The sequence below is a fragment of the Pezoporus flaviventris genome, unplaced genomic scaffold (genome assembly GCF_033815535.1).
Source record: "Pezoporus flaviventris isolate CSIRO_AGI_PZ_B2104156 unplaced genomic scaffold, CSIRO_AGI_Pfla_v1 ptg000023l, whole genome shotgun sequence".
Taxonomy (NCBI): Eukaryota; Metazoa; Chordata; class Aves; order Psittaciformes; family Psittacidae; genus Pezoporus; species Pezoporus flaviventris.
This window is the reverse complement of record NW_026892571.1, coordinates 16,659,190-16,677,196: the sequence shown is the minus strand read 5'-3', so window position 1 is coordinate 16,677,196 and position 18,007 is coordinate 16,659,190. Positions and strand designations below refer to the sequence as shown.

General features: G+C 45.2%; 1 protein-coding gene across 1 annotated transcript; it reads right to left on the bottom strand.

The window, feature by feature from the left end:
* Positions 1-447: 447 nt before the first annotated feature.
* Positions 448-2,679, bottom strand: SMIM32 (small integral membrane protein 32). Its single transcript, XM_061457025.1, has one exon. It carries the CDS (start codon positions 1,537-1,539, stop codon positions 1,222-1,224), a length of 318 nt encoding a protein of 105 aa, XP_061313009.1. The 5' UTR covers positions 1,540-2,679; the 3' UTR covers positions 448-1,221.
* Between the last annotated feature and the right edge of the window lie 15,328 nt (positions 2,680-18,007).

Here is an 18,007-nt window from a genome sequence, read left to right as displayed (position 1 = left end):
CAGTTCGAACCCCATTCCTCTGATGGATGATGCACTGGCAAAAATAAGATGTTGGACCCTGGGTTTCGGGAGAGCTGCAATTTGGTTGCATGTTGGGCCACTGGGCTTAGAAGAAAAGCCCTTTGCTCATTGTTTGTGGGGAAAGACAAGTGGGAATTGTCCTGTAACTGCAAGACTGCTAGAAACCAGCAGCTGTAGACTAGCATCTCAGCTAACAGGGTTAAGCAGAAGCTTTTAGAGCAAAGTGGGATAGCTAGTAAAGTAAACCAGTGGGGTTTTCTGGCAATCAGTGTTGAATCAAGCTGTTACTGTATTGATAAAGCATGCTTCTAATCATGCTAGGTTTATATAAAGAGCAAGGAGTGGGGGTGTATTGTGCATCAAAGCAACTATTCCTGTAAAACTGTTAATGGCTTGCAGAAGTTACCTACTTTGTACTGAACTCTGCTCTCCTCTTTCCTTAGTTTACATGCTGTTAATGGTATTTGTCTTCTCTCTTTCCTTCTCCCCATCCTGATTATTTTGGTTTCATGCCCTGGCAAGTCATTTCCTTTGTAGCTTAAGAAGGTTGAAGATAAATTCCTTCAAGTATTTAGTGCTTCACAAAGCTATTAACTTCAACCCTGATCGATGATGCAGTAAAACACCAAAGAACCCCCAATCTTAACAGAATCACAATCAAAAGTCTAAATAAGTATTTTTTCCTTTCCTCCTCCTGCCTGGCAGGGCTCCCACTGCATTACAGCAGCAGTGGAGAAAAATGGGTCTGGAAAGTAAACTCATACCCTCAGCATGGAACTGTTAGGTAAATATACTGTGGTTGTTTTACATTTGATGCTATGGTTTCATAAACGCGGGTAACAAGCTCCACCAGATGCCCGAATCAGAGATGGTTGTTAATGCAAATATCCTTGTATGGACACTGAATGGGTGGATGATGACATTTGCATACATATAGAGCTTAATCTGGAATCACTGGGTGATTTTGTAGCACAAAACTGCATAAATTAGCTAAAGCATTCTATCGAGTTCATAACAGAGCTTTTTATTTACACCTATTCCCGTTTGCACACAGCATATTGCTCAGCGATCTTTTCCTGCGATGCTGCCTATTCCTCTTAAAGAGGGTCGCATCCATCCAGCAACACATGGAGATAACGCCTTATCGCACAGGGGCTCAGGTGCCTGCTACTGATGTAAACCCATCGTTGCTCTCTAGTGTCAGACAGCTTGTGTCCTCCACGGGCTCTTGGCTTCTCTCAGCGATCTGTCGTAAGGAAGAGTAGCAAAGAAAGAGTTTTTCAGCTGGCAGTTAATGAAGAGCACAATGAATGTCACAGTCAAGAACAGAAAGAAAAACAGGATGATGTAAGTCACCAGGTCTGGCTTATTTATTTCCCCTTCTTTTAACACCCGGGCTGTGGACATGTAGAGAGCGGAGGAGCTCACGGGTCTCGGCGTGCTGCTCAGGTAGGGCGTGTTGGTCTGAATGAGGTGAGCTTCAGTGGCACTGGTTGAGTTTAGCAATTCACTGTACATGTTCTTGCTTCGATATCCTCCACGGTAGAAGTAAAGCAGGAGAGCAAACGCAGTCAGTCTTTGGCATAGGAAAGAAATTGTGTTCCTGCCTGTAAAAGGCTGAAAACTGGCTGCATTTTGTCTAAAAGCAAATGAATTCAGTCGCGTGGCTCAGGGACCCTCTTTTAAATCTTCTTGGCTCATATTTACAGCATTCACCCACAAATAGGAATCACAAAACAATACAGGTACCTTCGTGTCCTAGCCCTTGTTCCCCCAGCGCACCTCTCTTAGGGAAACACACTGGATCATCTGCTGGTCAGCCGGGATGGGCTGGGAGCGCCGGGAATCTGCTGGGAGCCCCGTGCATGGGAAAAGACTTTCCCTATCCCAGCCCTGGTGCTGGCAGCCGGGCAGTGAGGAGCCAAGGGTTTGGCTGGCAGCGCTCACCGTCCATCAAGGGAAGTCAGCGATGGGATTCCAGCTGATTTTCCAAAGTGGGATGCTCACAAATCCGGGGTTAAACGGCATCCGCGGGGAGACGCAGCGGCTGCTTTGAGATCCTGCTGGATTTGCCGTCGCGGCTCTCTGCCTCGGGAGGCTCCGTGCTGTTGAAATCCCGGTGCTGTGAAGCATTAGTTGACTTTCTTTAATCCCAGTTAACGGGGAGCTGTGGAGGCAGGGTTAAAGCAGCTAAGCTTCCTGCTTGAGCTTTCCAGGCATTCCTTTCTATCGCTTGGAGAGAAATCAATGTAAAAGATCCATCAACCAATGTCCCTTTGTTTAGAGAAGAAACACCAAAACCAGCCTCCCTGGGGATGGAGGGGAGGGTCAGTGCGTTGGAAACCTCCCCTGTGCCCTCGGCTCCAGCTGCGAGGTGGGACTGTGCAGGGCTCTGTCGAGCATCACTTTTCTCCCCTGACAGGGTCTCCACCGCAGCATCACTTGCTCCTGTGGGAAGGGGAGAGCTGTGCACGGTGATGCCGACCGCTCTGCAGCCCGTGGTGCGTCTGGCAGTGACACGATGCTCGAAAGGAAGAGATCTCCTGATAAATCCCTGTGAGTGCCTCAGGCTCTGGGTAGAGGTTTTGAGCTGGGGGAGGGCAGCAGAGAATGGGACAAAAAGGAAGAAAATTGCCTCGAAACCTGCCTGTCTCCCTCAGACCTTTGTTGTAATCAGAAAACGTCTCTTTTTCTTCATTTCCATCCCTTCTGGTTGGTCCCCAGCACCCTCTCCAGCCTGACAATTAACATGTTAATTCTCTTTCCCCATCAAATTGCTTTTATGCTGCTATTAGCTGCTGGCCGCTCGCCAGCTCTCGCACTCCCCTGCATCAGATAAGCGCTGTTCATACTCCTATTTTAACACATTGCACTTGGAAAAGGGGACAGGGGACGAAGCCGTGGGGTTAAAAGAGGTAGGAAGAGAGGAGAGCTTGAGAACCGAGCAGGGCAAAGGGTAAAACACCTTCTGCAGTCCCAGGGTGCTGATCCAAGCAACCGCTAAAGCTGCTTAGGGTGAGCGATTGCAGGCGGTGGTCCCGGGTGGTTGAACGATTCACTTAGCGTAATAAATGTTCCTGCTGGGAGAATGGGAATGAGGAGAGGGGAAATCTCCTGGTCAGTTAGATTTAAATGAAGTGTCTGCTACAGGCCTTGGTCAGCGTGTTCCTCATCTCCTGCCAGGCTCCAGGCGCTCCAGTTAAAGCCCTTGTGTGCCCGGTGTGCTCGGGCAGTGGAAGGCTGTCACATCCCTGTTCGCATCCTTATGCATCTGTCCTCAGGGAAGGTGCTCTCAATGTCTTTACCTCTGAGCCTTCTGAATTCACAAGTTTTGAAGGTTTTCCTGGTTCTTTGTTCCCCTCCATCCTTTTTCAGCCCCAGTGAGCTGACCCTTCCACATGCTCCTCTCCGCAGTGCCTTGGGAACCTTTCGCTGCCTGCACCTTATAACAGTCCTAGGTACATGTCCCCTGCCCGCAGAGCCACAGCAGTTACACCTATTTACTCTGTGTGGGTGCAAAGAACAGGACACCGAGGCAGGCAGCCAGCACAGGGCTTGGAAAAGTCAACAGAGTCATAAAGCTAATACAGTTCACAAGTGTTTTACCTGTTGTGTCTCTTTGAAATTGGGGTTTTGAGCAGCACACATGGCTGGCTGCAGGGCTGGACCATCCCATCTTCAGCACTCTCCTCCCTGATGTGTGTTTGAGTTTAACCAAACTCTGCATCTTTAGTTAATTACTTTATTGTTTCTATTAGCCTGTAGGGAAAGCAGGAAGGCATCGGGGGGGCTGAGTGCTACAAATAGTCTGGACAGTCCTAATGCTTCACATATTTCAGCTAAAAGTTTTTTATAAACAGCTTCTCTGGAAACATTGCCAACTCTGTAAGAGGGGGGGATACTCCAGAAGATGCACATGGATGCGGTAGCTGTGGGTGCGTTTTCTCCCTGCACAAAGTGTGGTTTTGGGCAGTCCTGTGGTGCTTTGCTTGGTGGCTCCGAGTCAAACTGGGTAGAGGCGGAGAAGGAAGGGCTCTGCTAGGGCTCTTGGTGGCTGTGTGCTCATCCTCTACCTCCCTCCATCCCTCAAGTCCATGGGGATGTACCCCTGAGGCATTGGAGGTGTCCCTGGAGGCAGATGGGACACTTGCATCAGTCACTGGGGTAAATCCTCTGGGTGTTTTCCAAGCACCCTTTGTGCTCACAGGCTCGGGAGTGCAAAGAATACCTCCTGCTTTTTGGCTGGCTGAAGCTGATATAGAGAGGATGAGAAGCCCAGGGACAAATCAGATGTATTTTCTGCAGCACTGTATCCAGGCTTAATCTTTAAAAAGCTAAATTGCCATAAATAATACCTTAATTGCAAAAAGAAGAGCTGATCCTTTCCCTTTGTTCTCTTTAATTTGGGAAAGCATTTAAAGTTCCTGGTAATTTTTCCTCATTAACTTATTTAGTAGTTTTGTTCATGTTTCTTGTTTTCTTCTTTTATTCCCCCTAGGTTTTCAGCATTTAATGACTTGTTTTGTAAGGTTTTATTTAATGTGCACTGGCAATGATGCTGCAAGTACAAACACAGAGCCTCTGACACTGGCTGGAGCTTAACAATAATAAACCTTTGAGTGTTGCAACTTCCTGGTGTGTTTGGCAGATGGGTCAGTTCCAATGGCCCTGGTGGCATCACAGGGCTGGAGAGGGTCTCTGCAACCTGTGCCAGCGCCTCAGCACCCTCACAGGGAAGAGCTTCTGCCTAAGAGCTCCGCTCAGTCTCCCCTCTGGCAGGTTAAAGCCATTCCCCTTGCCCTGTCCCTACAGGCCCTTGTCCAAAGCCCCTCTCCAGGTTTCCTGCAGCCCCTTTAGGCACTGGAGCTGCTCTCAGGTCTCCCCTTCAGGAGCCTTCTCTTCTCCAGGCTGACCCAGCCCAGCTCTCTCAGCCTGACTCCAGAGCAGAGCTGCTCCAGCCCTCGCAGCATCTCCATGGCCCCCTTCTGGACTCGCTCCAACAGCTCCAATCCCTCTTGCGTTGTTGCTCCAGCTCTGGGGCACGACTGCAGGGGGGGCTGGTAAAGAAGGAGCCTGCAACCCTCAGCCCCTCTCCACTGCTGCTCCCCGGGCTGGCAGGGTGATTGCGTTTGCTTTAATGATCCTTCAGCCAAGCTACCACCAGACACGGTACAAATCTCAGTGGTGAGAAGCGCTTGGGGTTCAGCTGCGCTGTGAAAGTCTGGAGCTTCCCCCCTTTCCAGCCTGGTAAATAATGCATGATCTCTCACTTGTGTGCTTACACAACCCCTACGGTGATAAATATCAATGGAAGGAAATGAAAGTGGAAAGGAACGTTATCTTTCTCAGTAATGCAACCATTTACAATCTGCGTTACGATCCTCCTGCTCTTAGGAGTGAGCAGCAGTCGGGGGGATGTTTCTCTTAGCAGAGCAGAATGCAACAAATCACGGGCTGTAACTTTCCAGTGACGCATAAAAGCAGCCTTAAAACCATATAAAGGAAAGAAAATAAAAATAATATACAGAGGTCACTTCCTTTCTTTAATCACCACAAAGGCAAGTGCCTATTTCCAGGTGCCTGAGAAGCAGATATTAAGGACCTCTGTTTTTCCAGGGGCACAAAACTAAGCACTAGACACCTAACCTGGGGATCTTGCCTTTGGTGCTGAAGTATGGGGCTGAACCCCTGAAGAAATCGGCCCAAGTGCTGAAATGTCTTGAAAATACTTTGCTTCAGAGCTTGTGTATATCCAGTGAGGTAAAACTAGCTTCTAACACTGGGTCTCTCAGGGCATGTTTGCACCCCCTGAAGCAGAAATATTTAGAAGGTTTCTGCATAAGTCTGAAAACCAGGAGCTTGTGTGAATTTGGTCAGGGCTGCCTCCGGATCTTTTGCTGTTCTTTAGGTTGTGAGGAGCTTCATCAGAGGATGGGGATAAGCATCCTGCACCTCCTGCCCTTCAGGTAACCTTTGCCACTGCTCAAGTGGATGTCAGGATATAACTCTGGCTGTTTGGGAAAGGTGGGAGCATCCCAACCTCCCTGCTTGCCCTCCCATCACCGGTCCAGCATCCTGCGGCAGCTCGGCTGCACCCGTAGTGAAAGGTTTTGTATCTGTGTGTGGTAGGTGTGTGGATTCCCCGTGTCCTGACAGAAACTCTCATTTTCTTTCTGCAATAGCTCAGTGTGCACCGAAGGGAAAGCACAGCCTGAGTTCCATGCGGGCAGGAGTGGGTGGGTGCACATCCAGTGGTGCTGTAGGGGATGCAGCATCAGTATATCCACATGTAGAACATGAGCAGGAGGGTGCTTTGGGAGTAAAAGCAAAAGGTGTAATTGTAGAGAAAGGTTGTCTCTGGTACCTCCTTTACCCTTAAACTGATTCCTAGCCACAAGCACTGCTCTGTGAGCTGAGCTGGGTCCAAAAAGGGGCTGCAGTTGCTGCTCTGAACAGGACAAAGTCTTCTCCCAGCTCATCAGGAGTGTGTCAGCCTGTGTCTGCCCAAGGCTGCTGCTCTGGGGCTGCCCAGACGTGTTGGCTTGTGACTGTCTCACTCCTGTCTCTGCAGCGCAACGATGCTCCCTGGGGCTGGCTCCTGCTGCAGCCTGTCGCTACCCAGGAACAGGTATGTGCCTTAACAGTGCTACAGTGCCTGTATTCCCAGCTTTTAATCCCGGTTATTGGGGGTTGAATTTTAGTTAAGAGAAGAAGGGAGGAAGTGTAAAAACTCACTGTGAGGTTGTAGTTTTGAACATATTTTGGTTTTGGTACTAGCAATCCCTTACCAACCTGCAATATGAATAGAGGGCAATGTCTGTCCCATCCTGAATATACCTTCTGGGGATCAGAAGCCGAGCTGGGGAGGCTGTGGGGAGAATAGCGCTTGTCATCTCTCTCCTATTCATGTCTCTTCTCAAAGGGAATAAAATGAGTCTTTCTGTAGGCTGCTGCACAAAACACTTCCCACCTGTATATATAACCCTCCTCCTGCCTCTTCCACAGCTATGCTGTGATGCTTCATGTTTAATCATAACATTAGCTTCGTTGTAGGGAATTCAGATCAGGAGGGACTGGGGGGTCCCCGTCATCATTTGATGAAAGTGTTGAACTCTCAGCTAAAAAATCCTCTGGCATTGCCCTGCTTCTCCCTATGTTAATTTTGCCAGCATTAGCAGGTTGGGGTGAGACAGAGATCATTTGGGAAGCTTCCCAGATCATCACAGGGTTCTTTTATTAGCTGAGCCTGTCTTTGTTCATGGCTTCTTGCTCATATAACTCACCAGTCTGGTGTCAGAGCTTTCTTGCAGGCAGCGGGACATGCTCTGTCAGTGATGGGAAGCTGCGGCTGTGCCTATCAGACGGCAGATGACAGGTTGGGCAGACAGGGTTCCTCTTTCTCCTCTGGTTATTGATTCTTGCTTTGGTTTTGTAAGGTCAATATCGATGGTAACTTTCGAGGGGAGTCAACGCTGAGTAGTGAGGGTGAGTTATTAAACCGAGGTGATCCCATTGGCTTACATGGGGGGTTTATCTTACCCACCAGGGTACCCCTGCCTCCCTGCACACACGGGTAGCTCTGTGATCAGGTTCTGTGCAACAAGGTGTCTATATTGCAGCCCCTTTCCCGGCTTGAAAAACACACTTAATGATAGTTCTTTACCCTGCACAGCTCTGGAGGCTTAATTACTGAAGGTGCTAAGTGCTCTGGTGTGGTAAAAAGGACTAAAGAACCACCTAAACCAGGGTGGAAGAGGGAGCTGAACCCTGGGGGTGATGAAGCTGAAATCCTTACAGGTAATGACAGTCCCTAGAAGGTTAAACCTTTATCCCATTGCTCCCACACAGCATTCCTGCCCCTGCGGCGCAATCCTCACCTCCGAGCAGCATTGGGGGTTGCTCTGTGTGTGCTTCCCTGTTCTGTAAGTTAATAAAGCAAATGTGTTGCTCAAGGTGGGTTATTTATTACTGGTCTCGTTGTGAGCTCAGCCTGCTTGCAGCGTTAGCTCAGAGAAACAGTGATGATATGAACAGAGCTGGATGCTTGGTGCCCCTCAGTGATGGCAACATCAGCTCAGGTTAGAGAGTGAGCAGCACATCACCCTTCTCAGGCTGGGCATAGACCTCAGAGGTTTAGATAAACTTTGTTTTGGGTAGTACCAGACTCTTAGTGTGCCTGGCTACTGCTTTAAGGTATGGTTCCACCTATAGCTGTAACAGAAATGGAAGGGATACGGAGCACAGTGTTCCTCAGCAGGCCAGGGAACTGGGGAGCTTAATTGTGTGCGTGCTGCTTGATAAAGGACAAAGGTTTTATGATTTCTAATTTGCCATTCAAAACAGCCTGACTCAACAAATCACATTGCTCATTGCTTTTATCTCCAAGGTCTTTCTGGTGTCAAGATAGAAACCTGTAAAACACATGGAGCATCTCTGGGAGCGGTGGCCGGCCCATGGCTGGGAATGGTCAATCCTCAGTGGAGCCCAGGTTTCCATCAGCTGAGCTCTCGTGTCCCACACAGAAGTAAGTTATCTATAGGATGGCAGAACAAAAGGATTTGTTTCAATTTTTTTTTTTATTAAATCCTTTAAAAAACTACCTTTCCCTTCTTTTTATGCTCTCCTAAACCACCTGCAGATGTCCAAGGAAAGGGTAAAGTTGCAGTTCTATTCCTATAGTTTTAATTCCTATGGCACAGCTGATGTGAAAGATTTGCACTGCTCATAATTGCCCAGAAAGGGGAGAAAAAGGCTCAGAGACCTGTATGTCGGGTTTCTGTGTCTGTTATTCCTTATTCTGTGATGGAGTCTGGATCTTGGAGAAGGATTTGATATATATGGATTTGATATATATTATCAATGCTCTATATTTAGGCTGCCTTTAATTATGTAAGTGACTACACAATGTCTCAAACCTGGAGCAGACCCAGGCTTGACTCAGATGAAATCAGTTGATTTTTCTCATGTTCCAGATTCCTAAGGCTCCCCATAAACCCTCTCCTTGTCCCTGTGGGAGGTTCTGACCCTCTTGTTCCTGTGGGAGGTTGTTGACCCTCTCCTTGTTCCTGTGGGAGGCTGCTGCTCAGGCCTTAATGGAAAGCCAGATTTGCTTTAGGTGGTTTGTGTGCTTGTATAAGCCAGAAGAAAGAGGAAAGCTAGGCAGAGATGGAAAAGGAGATCTGCGAGCAGCAAGCCCAGCCGGCAGCATCTGCTGGAGGGGAAACCGCTCTTACTCATCTCCTCTGTTCTCCTGTTAGCATAGCTTAACCTTGTAAGTCCTCTCCACCCCTTTCATTAAATGATGGCTTGGTGTCTTTGGCTCTCATTGCTTAAGACTGTAATTATGATTAGTCAAGGCAAGGTAGCTGCCCATGGTTGCCAAATGGGATGGGAATGCACCATGCTGGAACAGCCTGTGCTTCAGGAAGCCTTGGAGAGCTGACCTCATCATCGTAGGGTTGTGGCTTGCCTTAGGCATGTAGCATCCTGGTGCCCACTGGCTGCCACTGAGGGAAGACACGAAATACCCTCAGCAAAGATGGGCTGAAGCTTGTGCTTGCTGAATGTGCTTGGAGAGAAAATCTATCAGCATGTGATGGGTTATTTTAATAAGTTAAAATCTTATTGCTTCTGGAACATCACAGAGCAAACAAATTGTTTTAAATTTCATTGCCATAACCTCATGGAAGTAAATTTGAAAAGCTCAAAAGGCAGGATCAGGATAACAATATCATCTTCTTCACATCTGTAACAGTGCTCATGAAAGGGAAACTGCAGCAAATACAAAGCAAACAGGAGCACTTTCAATCTCAGCCCCTTGAAATACCTACAGTGCCCCCCCTTAATAAGGCATCACCTGCCTTCTAACTGTGCACAGAAAAGTGGTGTTATCAAGTGCTGTTTCTTTTTGAGGTGAAGCAAGAAGATGTTGTTACTTAGTCCTGTTCCTTGCCCAGATAAAGGCAAATACATTCCCATTGCATCTTAATTGGTTCTCAGCCCGTGCTGGTTGGAGGAATACAGTATGGTATTGTCATTAAAATTCATGCTGTATAATCGGTACAGTTCGTGCAGTTTGAACTGCAAGCAAAAGGACGTTTAACTCTGGTTAATAGTGGAATTATCTAACCCTTGGCATCATTTAACCTGCTGTTACAGTTTTAAGTAGAGAGAAAGGTTGAGAGGTTGTGATCATCAAGAGAAAGAAAATTACATTGGGATCAGAAAGAGAAAGGTTGTGATCTTCCTCAAAGGCTATAGCAGGCCTGCTATTAATTATGAATGCTCATTAATTATAACAGATCATCTGCCATAAATCTCTGTAACTGAACTTTTGAACTGAGCTTCAGGAGGGCGATTTGGACAAATGCAGGAGGGACTGCCCCTTGTAAAGTGCTGGGCTTTCTCTCTTGTGGCATCCCTCTTTAAAGTTAAGCAAACTGACTGATGCAGGTAAGAAACTCATTCTTTAGGAGATCAAAGTCATAAAATTCTCTCAATTCCCTTTGCGACAAAACTGTGAATTGCAATTGGAGGAAAGAGATTTTTCCCTGTAATTTTTTTTGGTTGCATTTTAAAACTCTCTAATTGTTCCCCAAGACAGTTTCCTTTGTGTTGTGCAGTAAACTGATTGCTGAACTGTCAGGAACCCAAGAAAAAATCTCTAGGACAAAAGCTATCATCTATTCTTAACAACCAAAGGAACACTCTATTCTCCTTAATAAAACCCAGCACAGGCTGTTTGGTTTAACAGAGAGCTCTGCTGGCGTTAGAATACACAAAATCCATGCTCATAAGAAAGAGGGGGATAAATCTTGGTATTTTTGTTTAGCATTTATACCTCTTGTCTTCACGCTGAGGTGCTTCTGCCTTCTCTTTTTTTTTGTGCTTCAGGACCCTTTGCTGAATGTTTCTACGGGTAAATTTCACCTGAATTTCATAAGCTCATTTTTCCCAAGGGTATTTTTGTGTCCCCATCCATTTCAGGGGAATCCTGGAGAGTAGGGAAGGGCCAGAGACGTTTGCCTGCTGGACCTCAGGAGGGCCTTGTGTGCACAGGCGGTGATGAGTGCGTGGTTGCAATACAAAGAGATTGGGTTGTTTTTATCTAGCTTTAACTACAGTTTTTAACTCTTCCAGTGCCAGGTTATTCCTAGAGCTGCTGTCATTGCTTTACCCTGTGTTGCATTTAGCTGCAGCATCATAGATCTATGTGTTATCCGTTCTATAGCCTGCAGGTGTGCATCTATTCGATTACTGAAAGACTCCTATAGAATTATTTTTCCCTTTGATATTTTAGAAACATCTCATAAGGCAAATATGTTGCATTGATATTTTTTAGTGGTTATTTAGAGAAGAAAGTGTTTGGCCATGCTTGAAAATACCACCGGGCACCTATTTGCATGGGTAGGTGCCTAAATAGCTGTGAAAACCGACCATCTGGTGGTGTCTCTGGACTTGGAGTCTCAGGAAATATGTAGGCTACTGAAAAGAAGAGAATTTAAGCGCATATGTTGCCTTTGGTGATCTGCTGAACTCTTAATATCTCCCTAATATGTGGGGGAAGAACATACAAAAGACTATGAAAAGCATCAAAACCTTTGTACTGCCTGCATGTGTTTTACAGATAATGTCATGGAAGATCAGCAGGAAAAGAGTATTTTCTACCAGTATTCTGCCTTCCAATTCTAACATCCCTTAGAGCCTTACACAATGAAGAATTGCTTACCTGGTGTCTAAATCCCATTGCCAATTACTGCAAAGTCAATGGAGTCCTGAAATACTTTTGAGCTACCTCAAACTCCTTCTCTTTCTTAAAGATTTTTATTTTTCCACCCTTTTCCAATTGAATTTCAGATTTGATCTTTTAATTTATGTGAAACTCCTGGGCTGGCTATAAGAGAAGGTTTTTCCTCAGCATGCCGGAATACAACCCATTCTGATGATGGAAATCAGTCCTGCTTTATGCATGCCTTTATCTGGTACAAAAGACAGAAGCATTAATCCCTGGCTGCAGGATATTTTTTGGCCTGTGCATGGTGTCACTGCTGCAAAGAGATATGAAATCAATTAATTCAGAGCGGGAGACCGTATTTTGCCAGATTTGGGAGGCGGATCCCACTGAGATCTGGGTAACTCCCAGTGCTGCCATGTTGGGTCACTAGATTCAATAGACCCCGAGGAACAGTGCAAAAAAGCCCTCCTAAACGTAGGATCTGTTCCAGCTTCTACAGGAGAAAGCCTGGGACAGGGATTTAGTAAAATTATTGTGACTTTCCATGCTGATTCTATAAATACAGGACAATGCACTGATCCTGAACCTCTTACGTGACCGTTTTCCTGCAGTGTTGGCAGTATTTAATGCCAAAATTAATCAGATGCTCACTGCTGCCAGGCCAATTCCCTGACATGCACATTGTCAGGTAGAAATCCAAATGTTCACCCACTCTCTAAATCAGTTTATTTCTCTCTGCCACCATCAAAATCCCATGGCACATCTTGTGGGATCATGTGGGAGAAAATCACATAATCTCTCCTTTTCACTCTGATGTAAAAAAACCTCCATGATTCTCAACTGTATAATCATTTCCTATAAAATAAATTACTTTATCTGTCTTAATACTGTCACTCTTCTGTTCTCCAGTGATCTCCTTCTTCCATCTGTGTGCATAGCTGTAATCTTTTCTACACCTACTCTATGTACTCTCAAGTGTCAAAATCTCTCCTCAATCATTTGTGTCATTAGTCTCTTATTCCTGATGGGATAGCGGGCAAAACATCACAGTTCCTCAGGCCTCTGGATCATTCCTGGGCTCATTTTGCTATCAGGAATAAGGGATGACTGAGTTTTATGTTTGGTCACCTGAAATGTTCTGCTTGTTACTCTTGAAGAGACTGGGCGTTTTTATTGCTCGGCGTGTATCTTGTTTCCACCATGACTGCTGCTGCAGCAAAGCGGAACTTCAGGAGATACCCACATTACCCAAATCCCGGGGAAGTTGACTTACTTTTTCTTATTCTGTGTGACTCACGCTTTGCCCTCTGATATAATGTTTTACACTCATTTGCAGAATAGTGTTCAGACAATTGAGCTTACTTACTCCAACCACCATCTTTTGTAGCGAGACAGAGCAATCACTTCCTTCTTTCACAAAGCCATTGCAGGAACAATGGAGGTGACCCGTAAATGAGGAGCATCTTGTTTTCCTGAAAATACAGATTGCACTGGGCGAAATGAAATAACTCCGGGATGAAAGAAACCCTCTTGGGAGCTATGCATCTTCATAGTTTAATGTGACAATGTGCCTCTCCTGCTGAGCCATGACCTACTTTGCTCACAAAATGCTCTCATTACCTTCCCCCTGTTGCAAGACTGTCATAGCCTCAGGAATTCTTCACCTTGAGATCCGAAGTGTCAATCACTAACAAGTGGTCCTGCCATGGTTTCCTTGTGGATCAGTACATCAAGCGCTGCCCCGCTTATTGTGCCCCATGTAAATCCCTCCTCTTCTCCTACAGTTGCTGTTTGTTTAATTTCTTGTCTCTGCTCCAGGCTGCCCCCAGCATCCTCCCCTCAGGTTCAGAGCTGGGCAAGTTTTGCCGTAGAGTGAGAGATTTGGATGCTTTTTGGGGACTGATTTTTGTATCGGCTCAATTAAAATGTTTTGCTCTGATGGTTCAAAGCGTTTCTCTCCCTCCTCCTCCTCTTTCCTTTCTTTATTATTGAAAAGGAATCCTCTTCCTCTACCCAATATATTCTGTGCATGGCAAACAGGAGACAAGAGGTTAAGTGACAACAGCCGTGGGAGTGACCTACAACATATGGGACATTTGGTAATTATCCAGTTTATGTTATGTAAGACAGAAAATCACACAGCTCTGTTAAAATATGTAAATAGAGGGAAGGAAAATGATGGCAAATGACTGCTCCCAAAGAGGAAGATCCTTAACTGTATGTTCCTATTTTTTTTTTTTGCTTCCCAACAAATGCCTAAAATCCGCTTATTGAATTCAAGTTGTGACATGGCAAAAGCCTGGCTTGGAAAGGTATTTCTTTAGTGTGAGGTGTCCCTGCCCATGGCAGGGGGTTGGAACTGGATGATCTTAAGGTCCTTTCCAACCCTAACTATTCTGTGATTCTATGATAAAAGAAGAGGTGTTTGGAGCATGAATACCCACAGTTAAGAATGATTTGCAAGCATGGGACTGCAGGGGCTGGCTGTAAAAGGAAGCCTGTGCTGGTCTAGATCTGCTTCCATTGGAGCCAGGGGAATGAAGACAGAAGGGTGAGTTGTGGACTTTCCAAAATCCTCCTGCTGTCAGTGTGTGGTGGTTTATGTCCAAATGAGGCAGGCACTTACACTTCCAGAGGGGTGAAGTCATCAGAGTAGAGAAAATTTACAGCAAGGAGATCTGTAAAGTTCCATACAGAATAGATCACTAGCAGAGAAAAATCAGGACGTTCTGTCCTACCAACAATGAATGTTGCGTTGAACACTGCAATGCAGTGCATGGGATGGGGTGAGCCTGCAGAAGACCCGAAATGAAGCTGTTTCCACTGTCACCATTTTGGTTAGAGTTTCTTTTTAGAGCAGAACCTGATGGTTGCTGACCTGTCTTGAAGATCTGCTCTGTATCCCACGTGCAAACTCTTGTCTTAGTTAAACATCACAGCCCTCACTTGTAAAGACTTGAGTCTGTCCATCAGGTTGTGCATTTGCGACTCACAATTGAAGGGTCTGATAGCAGCACTCTCATCCACAGGGGAATTGGGCTCCTTGGGAGGACAGCTCCGAAGAGCTGTGAGGAACTTCTGCCCTGGCTCTATGGGGAGCATTGGTACCTGCCTTGGTGCTAGGAGAAACATCTGAAATTGGTGGAATTTCCATTCCTGTGATTTCTATATGGGAAATTACTTATGTTGTTGAACCTAGTAATTCATTGGAAAACTAGCTTGCATGCATAGTGGTTTAAGTACCCTGAATTAATATACAAACTCCCTATGGAGGCTGGTCCAGTGTGTGATTTCCTCCCTGAAATTGGAACTTCGAGTTATATTAAAGAGTCTTAGTGCGCATTTATCAGCTTGAAATTTGGATGTGACTATATTGTTGGGAAGTAGAACTGTTGTATAATAATATATGCCACTATTTTTTAAGATATGGGTCTTCATAATTGAAGATGATGTGTGCAGAAGTGGCACAGTGAGAGTCAAGGTATTTATAGACCATTAACAATACAGCCCAAATGCTCAGTCCTGGAGTATTCTGTTGCAGTAAGGTAGAGCCTCCCATATTTGAAATGATTAAAAGTCACCCTTTGCAATAATTCTCAAACTCTTTACTCAGTAGTTATGAATTCATTTTGTGTTATGCTTTGCCTGCTTACGCTACTGCTTTATTTGGATTTACGGAACTCATCCTTGCATATAGCAAGAAGCTGCCTGCACGGTATCTTCTAGGAATAATAAGCTGTAATCTGCTGTACTCAGGTTAATAAATATTTTATTATTCCCAGTTCCAAATACTCTCTGGGTGAATCTCAGCAGCTCCACTTTCTGAAAATAATGCCTGATTCAAGGACTAAAATTGTCCTCCACGTTATGAGAAAGAAACACAACCCAGCACTGCCCTTCCTCAAGAACCCCCGAACAATTGCAGAAGCACTGCTGCATTTTCCTTCACAAATGATGTACTTGTACCCATTGCCACACATTGTATTGAGAGGAGTTTCTTTGTAAGTACATGACATGTAATAAATAACTCCTTTCTGAGCTTGCAGGAGCCTCAGTATCTTCCATGGCAGCAGATCAAATAACAACGTCCTGTGATGTTCTCACCAAGGAATTACATGGAGCTCCTTGACCAGGAGGTGACTGTGGTGCTGTGATGGAGGGATAATAACCAAATCCCTTTTGGTCCCACTGCTCTGGGCTTCTCAAGGCCAGCCATAAGGATGAGAGGGTGTCAGAAGAGGAGGGTGTGGGGTAGACAAGGAACTTCTTCCTGGTACCATCCAAGGCCATCTTGATCCTCAAGAAAAATAGTTCATCCAACACCCAGCTGGCTGGGTTAAAAGTAAGTCTGGTGTGATATGCAAAAGCAAGTGGAGGGCACTGGTTTATAGCTCAAAATACAGTCTATCACTGGAGTTCATTTATCAATAGTGTGTCGCATGCTTCTTGCTTCCTCATTTTGAGCTGTTCCTTACTCTCAGTTGCATTCATTGATTTCATCAGGGCTACTTGCACTCTTAAGTACAAACTGTTGTAAGTAAGGGTAAGGCAATTGTACCCTAATCCCTCAACTGCGATGGACTCTTTGTCCATCCCCTAAAATTTTGATGCCTTCTAATCAAAGTAGAAAAGTGAATTGTGTAAAAAATCTTGGGTTTAGCTAAAAGACTTATATATATAATAATTGTGAAGCTATCTCTCAAAATGCTTCAGATTCACTTTTCAATATGCAATTTTCATTCTATTGAATTTTTTGACATATGGTTATGTAAAGCATCTAATAGCAAACTCTATCCATTTCCACCTTCCAGAAGGCAGTAACTTCAGGAGTTAATGTGGGATTATTTTTAGTATGTATTCAAGTTTATTCATGCTGAAAGGTGGTACTTATCTTTTGTAATTTTAGAGTAGTTATTTGAATAAAAACATGAGTGTGGTTCTATTTTAACTGCCATGTGACATTTGGGAGCTGGTTAAAACCTCACCCAAGATGCAAAAATCTCAGCATTTTTACTTCTCAACGTCTCAGTGGTACATAACATACCTGTATATGTGTTTGGACCCATAAATGCATTAAATATGAGTAATCTCCTTTATGCTAAGAGAATATTATACCATAAACAATGAAAACATCCATCGGCCAGAAGAAAATGCAATTTTGAGTGCTCTTTGTAGGAAAAGCTTGACGTTCAATTGCCCTTTTGAGCCCAAATTCCGTATTAAAGTGTCACCAGGGAAATGGTTAGATAAAAATCTGTGCCTGAGTATTTTCCCTAGAGCTGGGTAAATATTTCTGTTAGCCAAGTAACTGAGCCCTTTTTCAGTTCATAAACTGCACAGAGGTTGCAAGTTTCTCATGTTTGGGGGTCATGGTTTAGATAAGTCTTAGGCTGTTTTTTCTGCTCTCTGATGGAAGAGTGGAAAGCGAAGGGTCTGCAAAATCAATGTGTAACTTTGGTGGAAGGAGTTTGTTTGTGCAACAGGGGTTTGGCTGGGACAGGCAATGGTCACAGAATGTATTTTGCCCGGTTTTCTTTGTTCTGAGTTTGATTTACAAGAGAGGGAAAATAAACCTCCTCTTTAGAGATAACCGTGGGTCTGACAGGGGGAAAAGCTATGTAGTAAAACTCATAATTGAGTCATGGTGATAATGAGGTTGTAGTTAGGCAATGCCAAGTGGTCCTCCTTCCCTTTGCAGGCAATGCACTATTGTGCATTTTGCTATTCAAGATAATCTGGGTTGTTCCCACTTTGGGACCTGTATGCTACCTCTGTGCAGCAGCATCTTGCAGAAGAAAACATACCAATATTCAGACTATTGGCGTATTTTACAGCCTCTTTCACAAGTGAACAAACGAAAGTGTTTGTTCTCCTGGGTTTGTTGACAGTAATGTTCAAAGAGGAATTTCATGATGCATTTCTCCCAGTCTATAATTCTATTCGGTGCATTTTGAGAGTATTTCCCACCTCGTGAGTCCTAATGGACCACAGCCCTGGATGTGCCTGTTCCCTCAACAATAAACTCTCCTAAGTCCCAAGCAGCATTTGGCAGTTGGGATCACGTCAGCGCTGTAGATCACCGGAGAGCAGATTCACAGCAACTCGTCACTGTGCAACCAACTCACAGGAACAGGAAAGTTTATTCCACTTTCCCCTTGCAGCAGCTGAGAGGTAACAGCCCCATTACTGTGAGCACAGGCTGTGTCCTTAGGCAGAACTGGCCATCTGATGGAGGAGGCTGGAGCCAGGTCT

Excerpts from the sequence above, each read along its gene's own strand:
- SMIM32 (XM_061457025.1), bottom strand. The coding sequence starts at position 1,539 with ATGTACAGTGAATTGCTAAACTCAACCAGTGCCACTGAAGCTCACCTC.